Below are 23665 nucleotides of genomic sequence, written 5' to 3' on the forward strand. Positions count from 1 at the left end.
CTAGGAATGTCCTGACTTTTTAGTGTTTGATTTCACAACCTGAACATTGTATTACTTCTGAGTAGGGATAGAGAGCATTTAATTACACTGGGCATAATCCTCACCTGAGCCAAATGTATGTCCTGCACAACTGGAGTGGGGAGGGGAAGGTGGTTCTCAGCCAGAGTTCCATTTCCCCCAATCCTGGACTGGCTAAAAACCAGAACAGCCCCCATTATAAATTAGAGCAACTGAAGGGATAGTCAAAGTTATATTGGCTGCAGAGGCAAGGCACCAGCTGAGGATCAGATGGAATGGGATGCGCTCTGCTTTGCTCCCTAATCAAGCTCTACACTACTTGAGCATTCCCCTGTGTCAGTGGGAATTCTCAGGAGCCCCTTTAGGATAGCTTTCTGGCTGCTTTTCACTGTCTCAGCAGCACAAACCAGCTGGAGTAGCGCTAGCTGGGACTTTTCTGAAAACGTGTGGGGGATTTTGTCAGAAAATGCTGATTTGTTGAAATCAAAACTAGTTGCAGGGCAGGGTCAATTTCCACGACTCTCCCAAGTCAAAAACTGTTTTAACCAAAGTTTCAAAATTAACAAAACACTTGACCCAAGCTGAAATGTTTTTTGGTGCATCGGTTCACAAACCTTTTCACAATTTTGACTTTTAGTCCCGACGGGAAAAATATTCAAAATCTCAAACTCCCACAGGATCGGAACACTGGACTGGAACATGGGCTAAGGATCTGGTCCATATAACTCCAATATGCTGTTTATCATCACCACTGGCATTACAACTTTCTGCTCTCCAGTGTTACAAGATTTTGGAACATGTGACCTCTCAGTAAAGTTGAAAGGCATGTCACGAGCTGTTTTCTCAGTGATGACATGCTACAACACAGTCGGCACCGTGCCTTGGAAAGAGTCAGAGTCCGTCATCACTTCCACTACCCTGCCATCTAGGGGGACCAGACAGCAAATGTGAAAAATCGGGACAGGGGATGGGGGGGTAATAAGAGCCTATATAAGAAAAAGACCCAAAAATTGGGACTGTCCCTATAAAATCAGGACATCTGGTCACCCTACTCCCGTCCCATCTCTCTTGGTGTAAGTAACTTCGACTCGGCGGTATTCTTTCATGCATGGAGTTCTGAAGTCATGTACTGAAACAAGTCCCATGAGGGCAGGGGACTGGACTCAATGATCTCTCGAGGTCCCTTCCAGTCCTAGAATCTATGAATCTATGAAAACATTATGCTTATATAGTGTTTTTCATCAGTCGATCTCAGAGTGCTTTACAATGGATGTCACTATCCTTATCCCCATTTTACAGATGGGGAAACTGAGACACCGGGGGGAATGACTTGTCCAAGGTCACCCAGCTGGCCAGCAACAGAGCCAGGAATAGAATCTAGGTCTTTTCAATCCCAAACCAATGATCTAGCCACTAGGCCATGCTGTCTCTCTCATTAGCAAAAATCTTCCTAATAGGTTTTTAGCTTGTGTTCAGTTTTACTTTAATTACTCATTAAAAACAAATCCTGTGCCACAGGAGTGACTGGGAAATGAAATCCTACTCCTGGGCCACAAAGTAATTGTGAAGACTCAGGGCTGCAAGTAGCCCTCACAGTTTTTCCACCCATCCATCCATAGTGATGGATTTGTGTGGTTGCAGATCCACTGACCTTCTCATTCACATAGACCACCTTAATGTGTTCATCCACAATGGCAGAGAAGGAGCTTTCACAGATCTGGGCTCTACAGTACTCAGAGTTCACATCCACATTTAAGGGCTACTGGCATCCTGCATACCAGGGGGTACAGCAGAATCACACGATTTTCATTGTGTCTATGGCCCTCTGTATCCATGGAAGAGAACCAGGACTTTCTGTAATTATAGAGGGAGGATGAGGTAACACTGTAAATGGTGGATTCTCTGTAACTTGAAGTCTTTAAACCATGATATGAGGCCTTCAGTAACTCAGCCAGAGGTTAGGGGTCCATAACAGGAGTGGGTGGATGAGCTTCTTTGGCCTGATATGTGCAGGAGCTCAGACTAGGCTGGGACCCAAAAGATCTAGATTCATTTCTTGGCTCTTCCACACACATCCTGTGTGACCTTTAGCAGATCACTTAATCTATCTATTCCCCATCTGTAAAGTGGGGATATTAGTACTTCCTTTCTCCCACCCTTTAGCTAATCTCTTTAGATTTTGAGGTCTTCAGGGCACAGACTGCCATACTGCGTGCTTCTACAGCAATTAGCACAATAGGAGCCCAGTTTCAGCTGGAGCATCTAGGTTCTATTGTAATAAAAATAGGACTATTACAGGGACTGCAAAGTACAATTTAAAGGGTGGGAGGGGATAGATTTCTCCCCCTGATTGACCTTCCTCTTCCCCTCTCAGGCACCCCATCACCACCAGCAACCTGACCCTCCTCCCCCCACCCAATCCAAATTTGAGTGAGTGGTGTTGCAATCGGGCACACAGGGTTGCAATACCACACAAGTCTGAGCCAGCTAAGAAGTGGCTGGACCCTGGTCCATGTACTCCTGCCCCCAAATCCACAGCCTCTGGACTATGATATCAGTCAGAAGTGTAAAGGGTACGTATGGATGAGTATAATCATTGGATGGTTTATTACAGGGGACTTAGACTCCAGCTATGTATATAACCCCTATCACTGTAACAGTCAGGTTATAAACTCCTTGTATCACTCATGCCTTCATGCTTTTTTTTCATACTACTCCCTGCACCTGGACCAGCCACTGGCAAGGGTCAGGAAGAGATTTTGTTCCTGCTGGGAGATTTATTTTTTTTTAAATTTCCTTACTCTGAAGTATCAAAAATGGTCACAAATAGAGATAGACAGGGTGGCCCAGGGACTCTGAGGTGACCTTGAGTATTCTCTCTCTCAGCTGGCTGGCTTTTGCCCATATACTCAGGGTCCAACTGATTGTCATATGTGGGTAAGGAAGGAATGTTCCCCCAAGTCATACAGGCAGTGACGCTGGGGTTTTTTAGTCTTCCTCTGCAGCATGTAGGTGCAGGTCACTTGCCAGGATTATCTCTGTATATCTCACTTAATTATTTCTCTGACATTCCAGAAGCCTCAGGCATTGGTGCACCTCAGTCTCTCCTAGTCTCTGCCTGTGGCACACAATTATCCAGTTTCCTGATGTCTGTAATACTTTGGTCTTGTTTCAGTTGTTCAGTTTAGCGTGCCGGTGCTGGGTGGTGTTGGTGGCCTGTGATGTACAGCAGGTCAGATTAGATAATGCGGTGGTCCCTTCTGGCCTTAAACTCTATATGTATCAAGCACACACCCTCTCCTCCTGAAATCTCATTTTTTAGACTTGCTTTCCATTGCTAAACTCAGATCTAGAACTGACATCTCCTTCATCCATGCCCATTCATATTAAAAGAATAGACCAAGCAATACATGCAAGTGCAACAATAGGGATTTTGGGGACACTTTGCATAAATGCTCTTCCAAAAGCAATTTTCCTTTTCCCTTTATTTTCTATCTTTCTGCCTTCCGTTATTCCTACAGGGCCCAATTCTGAACCTATTACTCACACAGGCAGCCTCACTGATGTAAATGGGATGGATCATATGAATAAGGATTTATAAGATCAGTCCCATAATTGAGGCACTGACCCCAAAGCCCTATTCACATGAATAGCCCTACACTGAAGTCAATGGGATGGTTCCTGAGAGTAAAGCTCTGTAGTATTGGCTTTGGGATTGTACACTAGTCAGGCAGAGACCTTGAGCCAAATCTTGCAAGCCAGCCATGACTGAGAGGAGCTTCCATTGACTTCACTGTGAATACTATGCACAGACGGCTTTTGGTTTCAGCCCCCTGTCTTTTATTTTTCTGTAAAGCACCATGCCCAGGGTGCTGTATAAATAAAGAAATATAAAAGGCCCTGAAAATAAATTTCTTCATAGAAATGTTGGCAAATAGCCCTCTAATGAACTTCTTGTATATAAATACAGGGCTTGATACAATGCCCATTGAAGTCAATGGCAGGACTCTCATTCACTTCATTGGACATTGAATCAGGCCCATAGGACTATATCCACAAAGGGGACTTAGACTCAGCATTGCAATGAGTAACTTCAGCTGCCTTGCTGGCCTGTGAAATCCTCAGCCCCAGGTTAGGCACTCTGGCTCCCCACATACTGCACACTGAACGGGGGCCACCTAAGCTAGCCAGAAGTGAAATGCTTAGGGGTGTGGCCTAAGCCTTGGCCCTCAAATGGAATTAGGTGCCTAAATCTGGACTGGAGGAAGATGCCTATCTCCACTTGGGCTTCACAGCTGTGAAGCCATTAAGTACCTAAGCCAGGTCAGTTCTTTCTCATAAAAAACTCAGGAGGAGGTGATGCTCTTATACCCTGTAGTCCAGTGGTCAGAGCTGGGACTTGGACCCAGGCCTCCTATCTCCAGGTGAGTGCCCTACTCCCTGAACTATGGCATATTCTGATGTAGGGCTCTCTCAATTTCTCCTGTTGAAGTTGTTTCACTGTGTATACAATAATTAAACATGTATTGGAGCTGGAACCTGGGTTTCCCAGGTGGGTGCCCTAACCACTGGGGTATAGAGTCATTCTCAGTCTCTCATCCTGGCCCAATGAATATTGAATTCTTTATACAAAGTAGAACAACTTCTATGAGTGGGGGGCACCACCTCCTCCTCCAGTTTTATTTTGTGCAGGGCCCAATGTAGAAGGCATGCTCTTAAGTGGCCTCTAAAAATCCCTTCTAGATCAGGCCCCACAGACAAGATAGGTGGGCAGGTTTGAGGATCCCACCAGGGCTTAGGTGCTGAACAGCCAAGCAGCATCAGAATTTAGACAGCTTTGTGCATGCCCAAGTGCAGAAATTTAGGCACTGTGTTGACTTTGTCAGGGCAACGTTGGCATCTAAAGAATATAAGTGTCTACAGGGTTAGTCAGCAGCTGAGCAGGGGAGTTGAGGATCTAAATTTTTGTGTTAGATATCTAAAGTGGCAGTTTGGTACCTACATCCCTTTGCGGATCTAGCCCATAGTGCATATAAAATAGTGTTAATGCTGTAAATGTCTAGAAATTGATAAAATATGGGCCTACTCCTGTAAATCCCCCACTGGCATGAATAGTCCTCCTTTACTCACAAGTAGTCCCATTTATTTCACTGAGGTTTCTCGCATGAGCAAGGGTTTCTGGGACTGGGCCTATATTTGTTTTTTTAACTCAGCACGGTATAAGAAAAGTGCTTGACATACAATATTTGTAGCCATAATGATCTTAGATACATGTGTAGTGAATTTCTGTAATCTAGTGTTCTTTATCACAAAATGGTAATGCTACATGTATGTAATTGTCTTGGTAAGAGCTTGAAATCAATATGAGTAAGATCCAGATTATTTTAGAATAATTTGGCAGTGACATGTTTTGGCCATTTCTTAACTGTTTTAACTGATCATCTGTCTGAGTGTCTCACTTTTTTTATATACTGCCTGTCACCCTAGTACCTTAGTACTTTAGAAAATTAAGAGTATGGGCCAGATCATCAGCTGATGTAAATCAGTGTCACTCCATTGACTTCAGGTGGAGTCAGCTGACATCAATTGAGGATCCTACATAACTTCATTATGATAAGAACACAAATGAAGGGCCCTATCTTACATTCTTTCTGCTTCCAAAACATCCACTGGCTTCAGGATGAGTTTGGGGAGGGAGGCTCAGGGAATGCAGGTTGGAGTCTCAACTTGGCATTTTATGGTTTTACTGAATAAGGATGTTTGGTAGTTAACTAGTTTCAAAAATACACCGATATTTTATCTGTTGCATTTCTAATTATGTGGGTCTCTCTCTCTCTCCTTTTTAAAAATTAAGAAACGTTAACAACTGAAAATGAATAAGCTAATAAACATGAGACAATATTTTACCAGATGTTACCAATGCATCCTTGCTGGCTTCATGCATAGACAAATACAATAGAAAATGTCTATCTGCAATATGCCAGTCTATAATTTTGCTCTCATTTCACAAATCTTGCATTTGCATAGATTATAAAGAGCAAAAACCCTAGCATTCTGCTTCTCATGTAACCAGGATACACTTCCTTTCCGAATGGATTTTTTTAAAGAAAGCCATCCCTGCAGATGCATAATGCAGTGGGTTCAGCGTTACACAAGACAACAGGAGAGGGGATAAACCCCCCAAATGCATCGATATCAAGTTTAGATGGAAGAGAGAAAGTTAATGAGTCCAGTTCATATTTCCTCCCCCATTTAAAGACAATGAAGGGTTCTGAAAGTAAGCAGCTGGGCTTATTCTCTGCCTCCAGTACTGGTCAGGAATCTGGGACCTCTGGTACAGTACGTGCCATCAGTACTAGGACAGTTTACAGATGTGCTGCCTGACTTCTTGCTATTTATAGCAGCCTCTTCTACCACGGTACTCGAGGGGGTTGTAACGCAGGAACAGGCAGGCTCCTTTGATTTATTGCTGGAATTATATTCGTTTAAAATAACCCCACTCTTCTCATATCAGGGCGAGTGAAGCACATCCCTGGACCTTTACCACACACCCGTTAGCAGAGATTAGTGTCCCTATCACACAGACACTGTTAGGATTCACTGCAAGGGAGACTGGGGGTGTTTGGGGCTAATACCTTTTAAATAGCTGTAAAACAGTGGAAATAGACAGAAGCTCGCTATGGTCTCTTACCTCTGCAGGGATATTAAGGGAATGGAAGCCAGCTGTGTGTGAGAGAGAGCGAGAGAGGCTGAAGCGGAATAGGAGTGTGAGTTGGTTAGCATGCAGTGCCATGATGGATACACATTTCACAGTGCTGCATATCGGGTAACCATATGTTAAATATTCAGCAAGAAGAACACTAGGCATAGCCTATTAATAGAAGCCGAGAGTTTGGCTCTCGCTCGCGCTCGCACATGCAGGCAGCCGGGGGATTTGATTCTGTCTCTTCTTCCCCGGGAGCAAGAGCATAGCCACAACCCCTGGAAAACCTCAGCCAGGTCAAGGAGAGCTCAGTGAGTATCAAATGCTACTGACCCCATTACCGCTCAGATGCTTCTCCAGCGGAAACCAGTGCAAGGCTGGGGAAGGCAGCTAAAGGACATGGAGCTAATGCGAAAATATTCTCTCTCTCTCTGCAGCACCCTGGATAGCTCCTAGGGGAGCCTCACCAAGCCATGCGAAAGCCTCGCCCCTGCCCCGGCCAACTAGCCAGCTTGCACGCGGAGCCGGGAGCTCTGCTCCCCGCGGGCAGCTACGCTAGGAGCTCTCCCGGGTGCTGCAGAGACCTGGCTCCCTAACTCCCTGGCAGTTCAGCGAAGAGCTGCTTGGGATGCTGCAGAGCTCTGCCTCCTCCTCCCCCCCTCGGAGCTCGCGGAGCTATCCCGGGCGCTGCAGAAAGACAGCTGCCCTCCTCCCCTCCCCAGCCCCTGCACACCCGGCTGCCCAGCGCTTGCAGCAATGGAGTGCCCCGAGCGCCGGACTCCTCCAGGAACGGCCAAGAGCCCAGCGCTTCATTTTACCCAGCCGCAAAGCACTTGAAGCCGCTTCAGATCAAAACCTGCTGCTTGAGGGCAGGGCAAAATTGAGGTGGAAAGTTCTTGACATGTAGGGATCGACGCACTGCTGGAGAGGAAACCAGCCCGAGTAGGGGCCATGCAAAAACGCAGCAGCAACAGTGGCGGGAGCAAGCAGACGGAGCGGGGAAAGTTTTGCACTTGCTGCTGCTAGCGGGGTGTGTGTCCGGGGATAGGGGTCCGGGGGGCAGGTCCCTGTGCCTCGCTTCCTTACCTCGGTGTTCTCAGTAGCATTCTCCGCCATTTTCCTCCTTAGGAGCAGGCAGCGGGAGGAGTGTTTCATTCCCATAAGAGCCAGCCAAGGGGTTGGGGCTTGGGGCTGGGTGCTTTTTTTTTTTTTTTTTTTTTAAGATCTCCAAAAACTGGCACAGACACAAAAAGGCAACAAATTAATTTGCTTTGTCCTTTCTGCTGCCTCCACTGGCACCAATTTTCCTTTGACACTTCCAAGTTCTTCTTCCCTTTCCCCCTCTTTTCCGCCTCCACCAAGTACTTGAGATGAGTTCGGAGGCAACCCCCTCTTCAGCTTACACTAAAGGCTGCCGGGCTGCGCGTCCTGCTCCCTCGGAGAAAGCAATCGGGCTAAAAAGCAAAGAGGCACCAACTAAACTGAACTTGGGCGTGCAGTGACCAGCGGGGCATCTTTGTGTCCTGTGGCTAATCTTCCAGGGGCAGAAGCAGCCAGAGACAGAGCAGCGGGGCCAGGAAACCATAGCCCCTTCCTTTCTTCTTTGGGCTCCTCTCTCTCGCTCTCTAAGTCTCCACTCCAGAAAACTTGCTTTTAAGGAAGGAGCCCACACTGCTCACGCTGGTAAAGCATTTGCTAGCTTCTTTCCGTGGCTATCTTCAAAAGGAAGCAGCATCCCCTTCCTGTTCTTGGGCTGGGCTCCTGTCCTACTCTGGGAGTTGATCTCATGTACCTTTCTTGGGAGGGACAACTATATCAGTCCCCCCCCCCCCACACACACACACACAACTTTCTTCCTTCCTTCTCCCCCACCCCTTCGGATCAGCTCCACTTTTCTTTCCAAAGCCTCGCTGCCCTTGAGAAGAATTTTATGGGTCAGCCCATTAACTCCTTCTGCTCCGGCTTCTTTTCGCTTTGGTTTTTGGAGGAAGCCTCTTTCGCTCTGGTTTTGTGTGTGTGCCTCTTCCTCCCGGCTGCTGTTTCCTGCCTTACATCTTCTAGCCTGAGCCTGACTCCCAAACAGACTCCGGGTGCAGAAAGATCGCTCTGGTATGAGCACAGCTGCTCAGCAAAGCCAGAACAAGCGTTTTGTTTTTCAAGCCCTTCTCTATGTCCATCCTCCTCCGTGGGAACTGTCGTTAAGTGCCCCCTTCCCGCACGTTTCTCTGGTTCTTCTTCTCCCGGCACTTTTTAGATTCCTGTTGTCTTACAGCGGAGCTAGATTTGCCTGGCTCGTGTTGATGTGCCTAGGGGCGGGAGGGGGTGTATGTTACACACTGTATTCCTGGGTCTTCACTTTATTCCAGTTGAACTCCAACCCACTGGGATCGTGTTGATCTCGTTGGGGGAGTGGGGTGAGAAAATAAAGCTAGAGGGGTTTATTTCACGTTAAAGTACCTGATCAATTTCACCACCGTTCGTTGTCCTAAATCATTTCTACCCGTCAGGCCAACAGACGTCCAAAGAGGCTTAAACATTTCTTTGGGTGCCTATTTTTAGTACACACATTCATATCCCACCCACCCCTACTCCCCTACTCTTTATCCTTCTCTGATTCTGATTTTTTTTTTTTTTTTTTTTTTTTTGCGCAGCCTCTTTTATAATCTCCTGTAACAAAAGAGTTGCAAGAAGAGTTTATCCTTAGCTGACCTCTGCAATGCTGGCAACACATCAGAGGCCATGCGAGCAACAGGAGCCCATACGCGCATAGGAGGCAGGGATATTCCTGGGGCAGGTGTTAGTGAGTTATGGAGCCGACAGCCAGACTGGCTGTGCTGTCTTCTCTCCACAGGAATGGGGCTAAACTGGCAGGACACAGAAAACATGTAGAGGAAGGGGGTCGGAACATTTTTTATATGCTCACTTACACAGAGATGGAGCTACTCCCCCCTTAAGCGGAGATTTTAGCCATGTGATACATTTCAGGGACGTGATCAATGTATACATACAGACCAGGGAACTGGAGATGCTAGCCAGGTGATACATTGCAAGGAGATGTGACACATAAACATATACCACATAGATAGCCAGGATGCTATGAGTTAAATTACAGAATAATGTATTAGACTCAGACCAGGTAACTGAAGGTGATACCCCTGTGAAAAACTGCAGAGCCATTTGATAAATCCATGTGTCTTACACCGTTGACTGCCCACTAACCCATCCCATATTATCCTAACATGCCAAACCTGTTAGTTTCAAACAGCTGCCATTTTTTAAAAATGATCATTTCAGAAAAATGTTTCCTTCTCCCAAATGTGGGATTCAACCCCTGCCCCAAATCACACTGGTCTGTATGCAAGATTCAGTACTGTACCAATAAGAGGTTGAAACAACCAGGCAGAGCTAGAAATGGGGCACTCTCTTTTTCCGATGGTACACACAAAGAGAACTTGAAACTTCTCCAATGTCAGTTCTTAAAATTGAGACAATTTTTGCTTAGAAAAGCTCTTATAGATCATTTTAGAGGTTTTTCTGACTCTCCCAGAGCCTTGTATAGTTGAACTCAGAGTAATCAAATAACCCAATAAAAGTTGCGAAATGCATTTTCTGTCACATACAGAATACCAGGTGGCATTAAGTTTTTATCAGCATGAATTTGGAATGACCTGCATAGCTCAATTGTGGCTTCCCTATTTATGAGTAATATGCCCAGCCATAAATTATGCTGCTAACCCCTTTAGACTATACCACACAGACCTTGTCTACACTGGCAAGTTTCTGCACAGTAAAGCAGCTTTCTGCATTGAAACTCCCGAGGTGTACACACTGCCAAGCCACTTAGTGCACAGAAACTGTGCAGTTGCAGCGCTGTAAAAAAACTACCCCGATGAGAGGTATACAGCTTTCTGCACCGGGGGTACAGCACCATGGTGCCAGTGTAGACACCCTGGTCAATTAAAGCACTGCAATTGCCTTCAGGAGGTGTCCCACAATGCCTGTTCTTGCCTCTCTGGTCACGGTTTGAACTCTACTGCCCTGCCCTCAGATGATCAACCGTCATCCCCACACAGTAAATTCCTTTGGAATTTTGAAAGTCCCCTTCCTGTTTGCTCAGTGATGCGTGCAATGGTCTCAGCGCATCTTTCCAGGTGGCCATGCCTGCTCCACACACCAGGTGATCTCCCACTTGGAGCAGTGCTGAGATGCTGGACCTCATCAGCATTTGGGGACAGGAGGCTGTCCAGTCCCAGCAGCACTCCAGCCATAGGAATTATGAAACCTATGGACAGATTTCACGTTACATGACAGAAAGGGGCCATTACCGGGACACACCGCAGTGCAGGGTCAAAGTGAAGGAGCTGTGGAATGTCTACCACAAGGTGTGGGAGGCAAACTGCCACTCCGGTGCTGCGCCCACGAGCTGCCGGTTCTACAAAGAGCTGGACGTGATACTCAGTGGCAACATCACCTCCACCACGAAGGCCACTGTGGATACTTCAGTGGATCGCATGCCAGTCGAGATTGGACTGAGCCAGGAGGAGGAAATCTTGGATGAGGATGTGGAGGGGGACTCAGAGGTCAGAGATGCATGCAGCCAGGAGCTCTTCTCTACCCTGGAGGAGGCTAGCCACTCACAGCTGTTGGATGTTGGTGAAGCACAAACAGGAGAGGAGGAGAAGATTTTGGGAGTCACTGAAGCAAGTTGTTGGGGGCAGGAGGGTTGCAGAAAGCAGGCTTGTTGCTATATGACTTTTCTGCGCCACTCTGCCGTCACTGGGGGGGAACCATTGCTGCACACAGGCAAGCCACATAAGGGCCAGGGTGGAAGCTGCAGTCTTGGAGAAGACCCTCCCTTGAATCCCCGCTCACCATCAGCAGCAAGACATCTTCCATAATGAACACAGCCTGTGGAAAATGTGAGGACAGGAATTATTATCAGGCCCCCCTACAGTACTGGCTCTCCCCAAGAGTCACGTGCCCAGTGTACAGTAGGGTCCTGAAACACTGATTTCCCCTGCCCCTGTGGCTACTCACCATTTTGGGGGTCTCATGGCTCATGTGTGCTTGCTTGGGGTCAGCCAGTTAGTGACAGGTGTGTGAATAGTGGCTGTGTTTTAAATCACTGAATCAGTGTTTTGTGTGTTGCAAACAATACTGCTTCTGAAAATGTTGCGTTTTGGCTTCACAGAGATGGCCTTGGGAGCTCAGCCTCCCTCTTTGTTATTGCCGGCTGAACGGCTGCGCAGAATTAGAAAGGGGCCATGAAGAACTAAAGAGGACTTTCTGTGTGAGATTGTGATGCACTCCATGGCCGAGAAACAGGCATTGAAGGACTGTCGAGAGAGAGAGAAGAGGGACCAAAAGGAGAACGCAGCATGCCAAAATGAAACCATGGAGTCGCTCTTAAACGTTATGGAGCACCAAGTTGACACGCTCTAGATGATACTAGCACTGCAAACCAACCAGCTCTGCCCCCACCCTCCCCTGCAGCCGTTATCACAAAACTCTTTCCCATGTGCCCCCCAGACACCACCAACACACTCTTATCAACCTCCTGGCTCCAGTCTGTACCCGTGGCATTCTACTCCTCCCCTGTCACAGTCCAGCACTGCGGACTCCCAGTACCCACTGCACTCAACACCCTCTGAAGTTTAGCCCTGCTGAAGTACAGTACCCACTGCACTGTACTCCAAAGGAAAAGGTTGAATATGATCCCTGGACATACACAAATCTTTAACCATCCCAGGACCCAACCTCCTCCTGGGACCTTACCTTCCCTCATCCCCCTCAGTGACAAGGTGTTTTTTTGTTTGTCTCTCTTCTCCAGTTGTTGTTTTTAATAAAAGAATTGTGTTGGTTTGAAAGAAATCTTCATTCTATTAATTTAAAGCAAACAGAGCCTTGCAAAGCAACAGACAATTATCTTAAACCTTCATATTGCATCATCTTGCATTGCATGGGGGGAGGGATAGCTCAGTGGTTTGAGCATTGGCCTGCTAAACCCAGGGTTGTGAGGTCAATCCTTGAGGAGGCCATTTAGGGAACTTGGGTAAAAATCTGTCTGAGGATTGATCCTGCTTTGAGCAGGGGATTGGACTAGATGACCTCCTAAGGTCCCTTCCAACCCTGACATTCTATGATTCTATGATCTGCACCAATCACAATTACCTCCTAGCATTAAAAGCACTGTACTACTAAGCACAGCAACAAATATTAGTGGCTTTCAGCTTCAAATTGCTGCCTCACGGCATCCCTGATCCTTATGGCCCTGCGCTGCGCTCCCTGGTCTCTGGCTTTTCAAATTCAGTCTCCAGGCGCTGAGTCCAGCCCTGAGTGAAGCTTTCACCCTTCCCTTCACAAGTATTAAGGAGTGTACCACACGCAGCTATAAGCATAGGAATATTGTCATCGGTCAGGTCCAGCATCCCATATAGGTAGTACCAGCGGGCCTTTAAATGGCCAAAAGCACATTCAACAGTCATTCTGCACTTGCTCAGCCTGTTGTTGAACTGCTCCTTGCTTTTGTCAAGGTGCCCCATGTATGACTTCATAAGCCACGGCATTAAGGGGTAGGTGGGGTCTCCCAGGATCACTATGACTTCCCCTACGGTGATCTTCTGTTCCAGGAAAAAAGTCCCTGCTTGCAGCTTCCTGAACAGGCCAGTGTTCCAAAAGATGCGTGCGTCATGCACCTTTCCAGACCAGCCTGCGTTAATGTCCATGAAACCTGCACGGTGATCCATAGAGCGCCTGGAGAACCATAGAGAAATACCCCTTCTGATTAATGTACTCGGTGGCAAGGTGGTCTGGTGCCAGCATTGGAATATGCATGCCATCTATCGCCCCCTCCGCAGTTAGGGAAGCCCATCTGTGCAAAGCCATCCACAATGTCACACATGTTGCCTAGAGTCACAGTCTTTCAGAACAGGATGCAATTAATGGACCTGCACACTTCTGTCAATATGAGTCCAACTGTTGACTTTCCCACTCCAAACTGGTTAGCGACTGATCGGTAGCAGTTTGGAGTAGCCGGCTTCCACAGTGCAATCGCCATGTGCTTCTCCAATGGCAGGGCAGCTCTAATTCTCATGTCCTTGCGCTGCAGGGCTGGGGCAAGCTCATCACACAGTCCCATGAATGGGGCTTTTTTCATCCAAAAGTTCTGCAGCCACTGCTTGTTATCCCAGATGTGCATGACGATGTGATCCCACCACTCTCTGCTTCTTTCCTGAGCCCAAAAGCTGTGTTCCACTGTGGTCAGCACCTCCATGAATGCCACAAGCAATCTCATGTCATGTTAGCTCTAGAGAGCAGCATACTGGTCAACAGTTTGGGATCCATTCCTGCAGACCAAAGAGGCAGAGCATGCAGTACACAAACCATTGAAAGATGGTGACAATGCAGACGGAAGCACAGGGACTGCTGGGATATGAAGCAATGCCTCACGGGGCATTGGGACAGGACCCAGGATGCCCCACAACCCCGTCCACCTTCCCACAACTCTTCGTGGCAGAAGAGGAAGAGATGCTCTGTGGGATAGCTGCTCAGAGTGCACCGCTCTGAATATCGCTGCAAGTGCCGCAAGTGTGAACACGCTATTGCGCAGGCAGCTGACAGTGTGAACACACAACAGCGGTTTCCCTTCAGCGCTCTCTGAGCGGCGCTATAACTGCCGGCGCTATAACTCTGCCAGCCTAGACATACCCACCATTAGGTATCGTCTCTTATGCAGAGAATAAGGTCCAGATTTTCCATTTTTCAGCACCAGGAGTTAGGACAAGATTTCCAGTATAGCGCATCTCCAGTATTTAGGCAGATAAATAAGAGGTAGGTTTTCAAAAGTGCTCAGTATCCAGTAGTTTCCATTCGGATCAGTTTTGCCCAGACTTTCAGAAGCGCTCAGCTCCCATTTAGGCAGTTAAATGAAGAGACAGATTTTCAAAAGTGCTCAACACCCAGCAGCTCCCATGAAAATCGTCGCTTAAGATACCTAAATGAGAGTTGTTGAGCTCCTACGAAGGCCTGACCTCTCACAAGGGCTTCCAACACGCCATTCCTTCCTCATAGTATTATGTGACCTTACAGAGAGGGGGTCTAGGAAAATGTTTTGAAACCCCATGCTACTTGGGACCATCTACTTTATACCAAAGGCAAATGATTTGTTCTTCAGAAGTACATGTATTAGTCAAGGGAAAAAGTCATCCCTTGCAGGAGTGAATTATTCGTATGCGGGGGGAGGGGCTCTGAATTCCAGCTGAGAAGCAGGGAAATGTCTCACATTTTGATGCTGCAGCACTTTGGTAGCAAAGATACACTGCCCAATGCCTAGAATTAAATTCTGCCCTCAGATATGTACATGCAACTCCCATTGACATCAGAGAGCAAAATTGACTATAAGTGCTGAACTTGGGGCATATTCCTTGTACTTGTGCTTTGTTTCAGACATCAAGCAAGACACAAACAATACAAGTATATTAATTTATTTATAACACTCCAAGGAGATGGCCAAAACATTTTGATTTTAAATAAATAATGCATGTGAAGTCCAGAAAGCATAAAAAAGGGGGCGGAGAGAATACAAGAAATTTTTTACTTTTATTTTTCCAAGATGGTAGGTGCTGCGATTGCTGGAGCTCTGCTATTGGCTGAGTGTGTCACAGTGTGGATAGAGCACTGAGTTGGGACTCAGGAAACTTGGGTTCTAGTCTTGGCTTTGCCACTGGCCTGCTGAGGGACCTGTGGTAAGTCACATACCTCTCAGTGCCTTGGTTTCCCCATCAGTAAAATGTGGATAATGATAGTGACTTCCTTTGTAAAGTATTTTGAGACCTACTGATAAAAAGACTGTATAAGAACTATGCATTATTATTTATTCACATGACCCCATGAGGTAAGCCAAGGGAGTTGTAGACCATATATTACAACACTTTAAAAAAAACAAAAGACAGACTAAATGGTGTTTTTAGTACCCGGGGGAAAGTAATGCTCCTTTGAACTGAAAATATGACTTCCCCTGAGCTCTGTACCTCAATGGCAGCTACTTTTCAGCCCAAGTATACACACACATCTGTATCCGTGAATGAAACGGCTAGAGTACCTGGCTGCAGTGTTAATCTACAACTGGTGTAAAAACAGTTAGGATAATTGACATACAGAATTACAAAAGTGGGTATGGAGTGTTGTCACTACCACAAACTATTTCAAACCACTGATAGTAATTTTACAGGAAAAGCTGCTAATCTGGCAGAATTTGAAGCAAGTCTGCTGCTGTGAAGGTTCAAATGGAGCTGACATGGCCACAACCGGTGTGGGAGCACATCCAATAGGATCACGACAGTGCTCCAGGCACCAAAGTCAAGTTCAACAATGGAAGGTTGGACAGGAGAGGAGAGGGTCTCACACAGAGAGGAAAGAAGAATGAGAAGAAGAACAGGAGACAGGAGGGGCAGGAGAAGAGTGGAGGAGACAGCAGGAAGGAAAGAGGGAGAAAGTAGGGAGCTGTAGAAAAGGGGCAGGAGAAGGAAGCATAGGGTGGCAGCAGGAGAATGGAAGTGAAGGGAAGACTGGAGGTTGGAGAGGGTACAACGGAAGAGTGGCCTCCCTCCTCCCCATTCCTTTTTTTCTACAAGTTTGAGAAGGATTTGACCAGGAAAGTTCCCCATCCTCAATATTTCTCATATTTGTGGGAGAAACAGGAGACAAAACGATCAGGTTGGGAAAGGCCAATCCATCTCCTACTTTTTCCCTTACAGCAGAAGAAAGCATTGGGCATTGGCACTCCCCTTTCACTTCTCTTCTTTGTGTGTGGGGGTGAAGAACTGGGCTATGAGAGGGCACATGGCTCCAGCTTTTTCTCTGCTTCAAGTGGGAGGGGGAACATGATCAGCATGTGAGACAACTCCCTTTTTAATGTGTGTGTTGAGTGGGCACAGGCTATGGAAGGCCATCCTCATTTCTCTCCATCAATGGAGAAAATGGGCCAAAGGCACCTAGCTGTGTCTTATGGGAAAGAGAGCACCATGGGGGCAGCATCCATGTAGGAATGGATGTCTCTGCATCATGTGCATATTGGAGTTCTGGATATACAGTGGAGGAGGACCCCGAACAGTTTAATGGTGAGTCTCTTATTCTGAGGGAGAATTATATAGGAGTAGCACAAAGGTGACATTTCACTACAGGGATAGTGAGTCATAGTCATCTTGCTGCCCATGGATAGAAGTGTGTTTGGCAAAGAAGAGAAGAACCTCCTCCCCAACCTTCTGATATCACCTAAAAGAGATATTAAGGGAGCCAGGATACCTCCTGTGGACCTTGTTTCTCTCCTCTGAGTGTTGGCCATTTTACTATATGGTGCCCTAAACTAGATGTGGTTCTCAGATTCCCCAACCACAGCCAAATACAGTGGAATAATTTCCTCCCTTGTTTTACTTGTGACAGTCCTACAAGCACAACTCCGTTTAGTTTTGCCTCCTTTTAGAGAACATCACATAACTGACTAATACGTGACAAGGACTAATGACTCACTGTATCTTCTACTGCAACCCGCTCCCCCAGTTCCCTCTCTATGGAATGCTATGGCTGCCAAGCCACAATTATCCCATTCTGTAGTCATCTTACAGAACCCTGTCTTAAGATTAAATAAGGATCAATGTACTTCACTCATTCCATCTCATTTCTCCGATTCATTGAGGTGGCATGGGTTAGTCAACAGTGCACTGGACTGGGAGTCAGGAGACTGAGATTCTACTCTAACTCTGCCACTGAATTACTGTGTGACCTTGAGCAAACAGCTTCACATCCCTGTGCCTCTTTTCCCCCCTCCCAGCTTTTGTATGCATACTGTAAGCCTTTCAGAGCAGGGTCTGTCTCTAATTAAAGGTACGTCTACATTACAAGTGCTATAGTGGCACAGCTATGGAGCTGCAACTACGGGCACTGTAGCATAGACACTTACTACAGTGACAAGGGATTTTTCTGTTGCTGTAGTAAATCAACCCTTGACAACCTAGCTGCATCTACAGTGGAGGTTAGGTCATACTAACTACATCACACAGGGCATGAAATTTTTCGCAGCCCTGGGTGATGTAGCTAGGCCAATGTAATTTTTAGGTGTAAACCAGGCCTAAGTGTACATACAGTGCCTAACACAATGAGACCCTGATCTTGGTTAAGGAATATAGGCACTACTATAATACAAATAATACTATCATGATATTTTTGATCCTCCAAAGAGTGTGTGATCTCTTCCAATCGTATATTTTCAGTGCATATGATTTAATGTATTCTCTGCTCTATCCTATATGTAAAGTTAAGATTTTGTCACAGTTATTTTTAGTAAAAGTCATGGAGAGGTCACAGGCAATAAACAAAAATTCACAGAAGCCTGTGACCTGTCCCTGACTTTTAATAGAGATAACTGTGACAAAATGGGGCTCAGCTGAACCCTGCTGCGGGAGGGGAGGAGGGACCCGGCATCTGCCATCGCTGCTGCTGACAGCTCTGGGGTCCTCTGGGTGTCTGTGGCAGCTGGGAGCTCCAGGTCCCCTGCCCCCCACGGCAGCTAGGAACTGTGGGGGGCCCCTGTCACCCACAACAGCTGGGAGCTCCAGGTCTCCCCTTGGCAGCTCAGAGTTCTAGGACCCCTGGCGGCTGACAGCTCCAGCCCCAGGGCTGAAGTGGAAAATGTCACAGAAGTCATGGATTCCGTGACTTCCGTGCCATAATCTTAGCCTTACCTGTAAGATGTTCATGAAATAAATACAGTGATATTAAGTATTGGGGGTAGCCATGTTAGTCTGTATCCACAAAAACAACAAGGAGTCCGGTGATACCTTAAAGACTAAGATTTATTTGGGCTTAAGTTTTCGTGGTAAAAAACCTCATTTCTTCAACGATGCCACCGGACTCTGTTGTTTTTTTACAGTGCTATTGGTTCCTAAAAATGGACCCAACTCAAAATCTCCTTTCAGCTTAACATTAAAGCATTCATAATTATTTTCCATATTTAATTCTGGAGGCAATTATGTATGCACGATATACAAGTAATTGAAGATAAAAGTAATAGTTGCAGCTAATTCATATTTTTTAAAGTTTTCCTCTACGTATTTTGTGAAACGATATCAAATCTAATGCATTATTTATTTATATGTATTGTGCCGACTTATGCCTGATGATACGGGGAGGGAGGCACAATGTAAAGGAGGGGCTTTGTGACTGCCCCATGTGTCACCCCTGGGAGGAACCTTCCAGCCCCACTTCCCTGGGCCAGAGCAACCAATCCTGCTGGTTCCTGGGAGGCTGGGGCCACAGGAGTGAGGAGCACGTGTCTCTGGGCCAAGCCGGCCAGTGCAGTCCAGACTCATAGCACTAGTGTCTCCCCAGAGCTCCCACGCCCTCACAGACACCTCAGCAGGGGGAGGGACGCGGGCAATGGCCCTACCTCTGGCTAAGCAGAGGGACCCAGCTCTCAGCACCATCCCCAGCAACCCCCCCTACCCTGCATCCAGCCCGGAGCCACCGCGCTCTCCCCGCCCCATCAGAGTTGCAGGGCTGGGGGGGGCACTCTGTCCTTCTCCTGTTGCACCTCCCCCAGCTGGGCCCAGGTGGGGCAGAGCCGCTTCTCACGCCAGCGCAACACTTGTCTATAAGAGAGCTCAGCTGGAGAGGCAGGCCCTCTGCTCCCCATCTGGGCCAATCTGCCAGGGATAGGAACCAAGTGAGCCGGAGTCCCTCCACTGCATGTTTCTGGCTCACTCAGCCCCTGTTCCCGGCAGCCGGGCAAGGAGTGGGCCACCGCCACCTCCCCAGCCAGGGTCTTTCGCAGACAGCCACCCTGAGCAGAGTTAGGTAGCCTGAGAAGCGGCCCCGTCTCGCCCCCTCAGCTCCCCGCCTGGGCCCAGCTGCCCAAGGCAGGGTCTGAGTAAATTGGGAGTGCTGGGGGGGGCGGGGGAGGGGGAAGTGCAGGAGGAGAAGGACAGTGCTACAGTGCTGCCATCCCCCGGTGGCAGGCAGAATACAGCAAGCCCTGCAAGGGCAGCTCAGCAGTCACTGAAATCTGGGAGGGGACACTTGACCCCGCATGCCCCCCCACATGTTGCCGCCTCAGTCTTAGGCTAGGGCCCCACTGTGCTAGGTGCTGTACAAACACCTAACAAAAAGACAATCCCTGCCCTAATCTACATATAAAACAAGAGACAACAGATGGGTTAAAGCTGAGAAATAGAATCAATTATATTTTCTTTATTTATTTAGCTTGTTATTGGAGTTGGGCTAGAAACAGTTTTCCTGTTCTGTGAGAATTTTCAAGATTTGGCCATTTTTTTCTTATCCTGAATCAGGACAAAAAAAATCAAAATCTCAAAATTTTTCATGAACCAAAAATCTGAAAAAAAATTCAGATCAGATCAACCAAGACATTTCCTTTGGATAATTTTGAAGCAGGGGCGCCGGACCAGGGTGGGCCAGGAGTCCGTGGCCTCATCACTTTTTACCAGCCATAAGGGAGAGCAACGGGGGGAAGGGGACAGAGAGGAGCGAACAGGGGGCAGGACCTCGGGGGAGAAGGGATGGCGTGGGGGGTGGGACCATAATTTGGGCCCATGTTCCCCCCTCCCCTTTTAGGGAGCTTCTGCTGTTTCTGTTTTGAAGTGACACTTATTGATCGTATGCTGTGTTGTAGCCATGTTGGTCCCAGGATAATAGACATTGGTGGGGTGAGGTAATATTTTTTATTGGTCCAACTTCTGTTGGGGAGAGAGACAAGCTTTTGAGTTTACACAGAGCTTGTCTTCAAGTTTTCCAGACCCGAAGAGCTCTGTGTGGCTCGAAAGCTTGTTTCTCTCCCCAACAGAAGCTGGTCCAATAAAAGATATTACCTCACCCACCTTCTCTCTTTTTGGTTTTGACTGTTTATTATTTTTTTTTTTTACTATAAATGAACTTAAATTTCTCAACAAAAAGTCATTTCAAACCCCAAAATAGATCTTTTCATTCCAAAAATGTTGACAATTTCCCCAAAAAATTTCCAAAAGTTTTTCAAAACAGGAAATTTGTCAATAATGACCTTTTCTCATGAAAAGTTTCAGTTTTACAAATCAGCATTTTCCAATGAAAAGGTCATTTAATCAAAAAAATTCCTGACCAGCTTTACTTGTTATCGTATCAAAGAAAGACACAGGTCTTTGTAAATCAGAAAGTCAATGGAGCTACACTGATTTATACAAGCTGAAAATTTTGCCCTCTAAGTGCATTTGATATGATCTAATTTTGATGAACCCGGGGTGACTAGTATTTAACAATTTATTTTCCTCCAGAATATTCAGAAATTAACTGTTTTATAAGTGATTCTAATAATTTACCAGATACTGGAGTTAATATTACTGGTCACTAATTGTCAGGGTACCTTTGATTTCCTCTGCCTAAAAATTACAGCTCTGCTATAGAATCATAGAATATCAGGGTTGGAAGGGACCTCAGGAGGTCATCTAGTCCAATCCCTTGCTCAAAGCAGGACCAGTCCCCAAATGGCTCCCTCATGGATTAAACTCACAACCCTGGGTTTAGCAGGCCAATGTTCAAACCACTGAGTTATAAGGTTAAGATTGGCTTTCTGTTTAAATCTTGACTCTTCTTAGTGCTCTAAAATCCATATAATTAATCAGATTGCCTTGAAATTTGGTGTTCCTTATGCGGTCATTGAAGTTTGTTAGTGAGCCAACTTTAAGCCCATTTGACCAACGGGTTCCTGAGATATATATACAGTGCTGTTTTCTCTCAAAGTTGGCAGACCCTGGTGACTTTTTTGTTAATAGATAGAGATCAAACCAGGGCTCAAAGCATCGCACCCACATGTCCAACACTCAAGGGCACCACTAGCCCTTTGGGAGAAATCAAATTAAAACATTATTTGAAAAAGATTTTGCTTCTCCAGTTAGGATCCTCACAAGCTTCATGTGTTTATTCTCAATCCTAATAGATTACAATCAGCATGCATAGATAGAGGTGTTAACAGGATTGTTAGCCCCAAAAATCAACACCAGGTGGGTACTTTAAGACCTTTTGAACCTAACCCAACCAGGTCTAAGTCCCACTCTGGGCAGAAGTCTGGAAAAGGCTGGGAGGCATATTGCTAAAATTTGTCTGTTAAGGGTGGGGGAGGAGGGGTTGTTTGTTTTTAATTTTGGGGGAGGGTAATCAAAGTATTTTTGTAAAAAAAAATTAGACATGCAAATGCTTACTGGTGGGGGAGGGGTATTTAGAGTGGGGTGAGAGGACTTTGGGGCTGCACCAAGGGGAGGGGGTAAATGGGAATGGGTATGAGGGGGTAAGAAGGGCTGAGAGAGTCAGGTGAGGGGGGCAGAACGCTGGGAAGGGGACATGGAGATGCATGGCAGGGGAACTGGGGGAGAATAGGGGTAGGGGCAGCGGTCAGTCCCACATTCTCTCCTTCTCTATATGTGCCAGGAACTGTGGGGGTCTAAGCCCCTCTCCCTATCCCCCATGTGATCTGGGGGTCCCCATCCCCACTGGTGGTGTCTGAGCCCTGCTTCCTGCCCCTGTGAATGTGCCAGGATGGGGGGTAGGGGGCTCTGCCCATCTATAGGGCTGTGGTTCCCCTTCCTTGCCTCCCTTGTGTAAGCCAGGTTCTGTAAAGGTCTGGTCTTTATGTGGCAGTGGGGAACTGGCAAGATCACTTAAAGATTCATTTCCAGACCTTCTATATATTTTGAAAATTATAGATTTTTAGTTTTATTTTGGTAAAGAAACTAATTTAGGTTGGGGAAAGGGCTAGCTGGATTGGACTGAAACACTACTTCAACTTTATCACCTTTTCAACATTGTTTTTCGTGTATTAATTTCCTTGTTTATAATGAATGCTAAAAGTTTAAACTGGGGTCTATAACTGGGGATAAAGCCTGCAAGAAGAAAGTCCTGCTCTTTCAGATTTTATGAGGGCCACCAACATGTGGTTCCCCTCGTCCATGTGAGATCTCTGGAGGATCAGTTTGCCTGTAGGAAAGTAGTGGGGTGCAGTTGAAAATCAGGCTTATAGGGCCTGTTCCAAAGCCCATTGAAGTTGACATGGAAAGAGTCTCATTGATTTCAATAGGTTAACAATCAGGCCCCTAAACATTAAGCTTCCCATTAATTACTGAGTGGCCCGTTGATTGTTTGTTTCCATTATCCTCTAAGCATTTAGGCCCAGATCCACAAAGATATTCAGGCTCCTAGCTTCCACTGAAATGTAATCAAGTGATTTTTTCCCCCTCTCTTCTATTATTTTAGTAGAGATAGAAGCTAAAATTATGGGATTGAGTTGCCATAATCTGTTCTGTCTGAAAATTGGTCTATATGTATGACTTTGGGCACCTCCTCATTCTCTACAATTTTTCAAAAATGGTTATCACCAGGACATTGTCATTATCCAATTCCCTTTATTCTCCGGGATGCATATCATCCAGGCCAGCTGATCTGTGTACATTTGAATTTTCCTAGTGTTCCCTTACTTCACCTTTTTCAGGAGATAGAATTTCAAGATCCTCCTTCCTTACTCATTCAGGCCTCAAACTTCTTTTCTATCTTTTTTTTCTTTTGTACTGTAGCTGGATTTTAAAAGCATTCAGTGGCTCAGTAATTTCTGAGTCATCATTATTTTACTGAAGTATCTACTCCTCCCTTGTACTTCTATCTTCCCTGACATATTCATAAAAACTCTTCACATTCCCATTAACCTCTTTAGCTATAGCATTAAGTTACTTTACCTCCCTGCCCTTTTCCCTGCTTTTAACATTCCTTTTTGGTTGCCTCCCCCTTTTCATTTCCAGTGCAGCTTTTATTTTTAAACTTCAGAAGTTTGAGCCCACATTGACTGCTCTTAGGCCTGGTCCACACCTAAAACTGAATACCCCTGAGGCGTAGTTAAGCCAATTTAAGCTCCAGCAT

At 46.3% G+C, this 23665-nt stretch overlaps 1 protein-coding gene across 1 annotated transcript in view; it reads right to left on the reverse strand.

Annotated features, from left to right (window-relative positions):
• PRMT8 (protein arginine methyltransferase 8) overlaps nucleotides 1–8530 on the reverse strand; it is a 102545-nt gene extending 94015 nt beyond the window's left edge. Inside the window, exon 1 of the mRNA XM_034785214.1 lies at nucleotides 7808–8530. Within this exon, the coding sequence (XP_034641105.1) occupies nucleotides 7808–7882 (75 nt within the window). The 5' untranslated portion in view covers nucleotides 7883–8530. The remainder of the gene's footprint in view (nucleotides 1–7807) is intronic.
• Nucleotides 8531–23665: the final 15135 nt, after the last annotated feature.

Source organism: Trachemys scripta, chromosome 1, assembly GCF_013100865.1.
Source record: "Trachemys scripta elegans isolate TJP31775 chromosome 1, CAS_Tse_1.0, whole genome shotgun sequence".
NCBI lineage: Eukaryota > Metazoa > Chordata > Testudines > Emydidae > Trachemys > Trachemys scripta.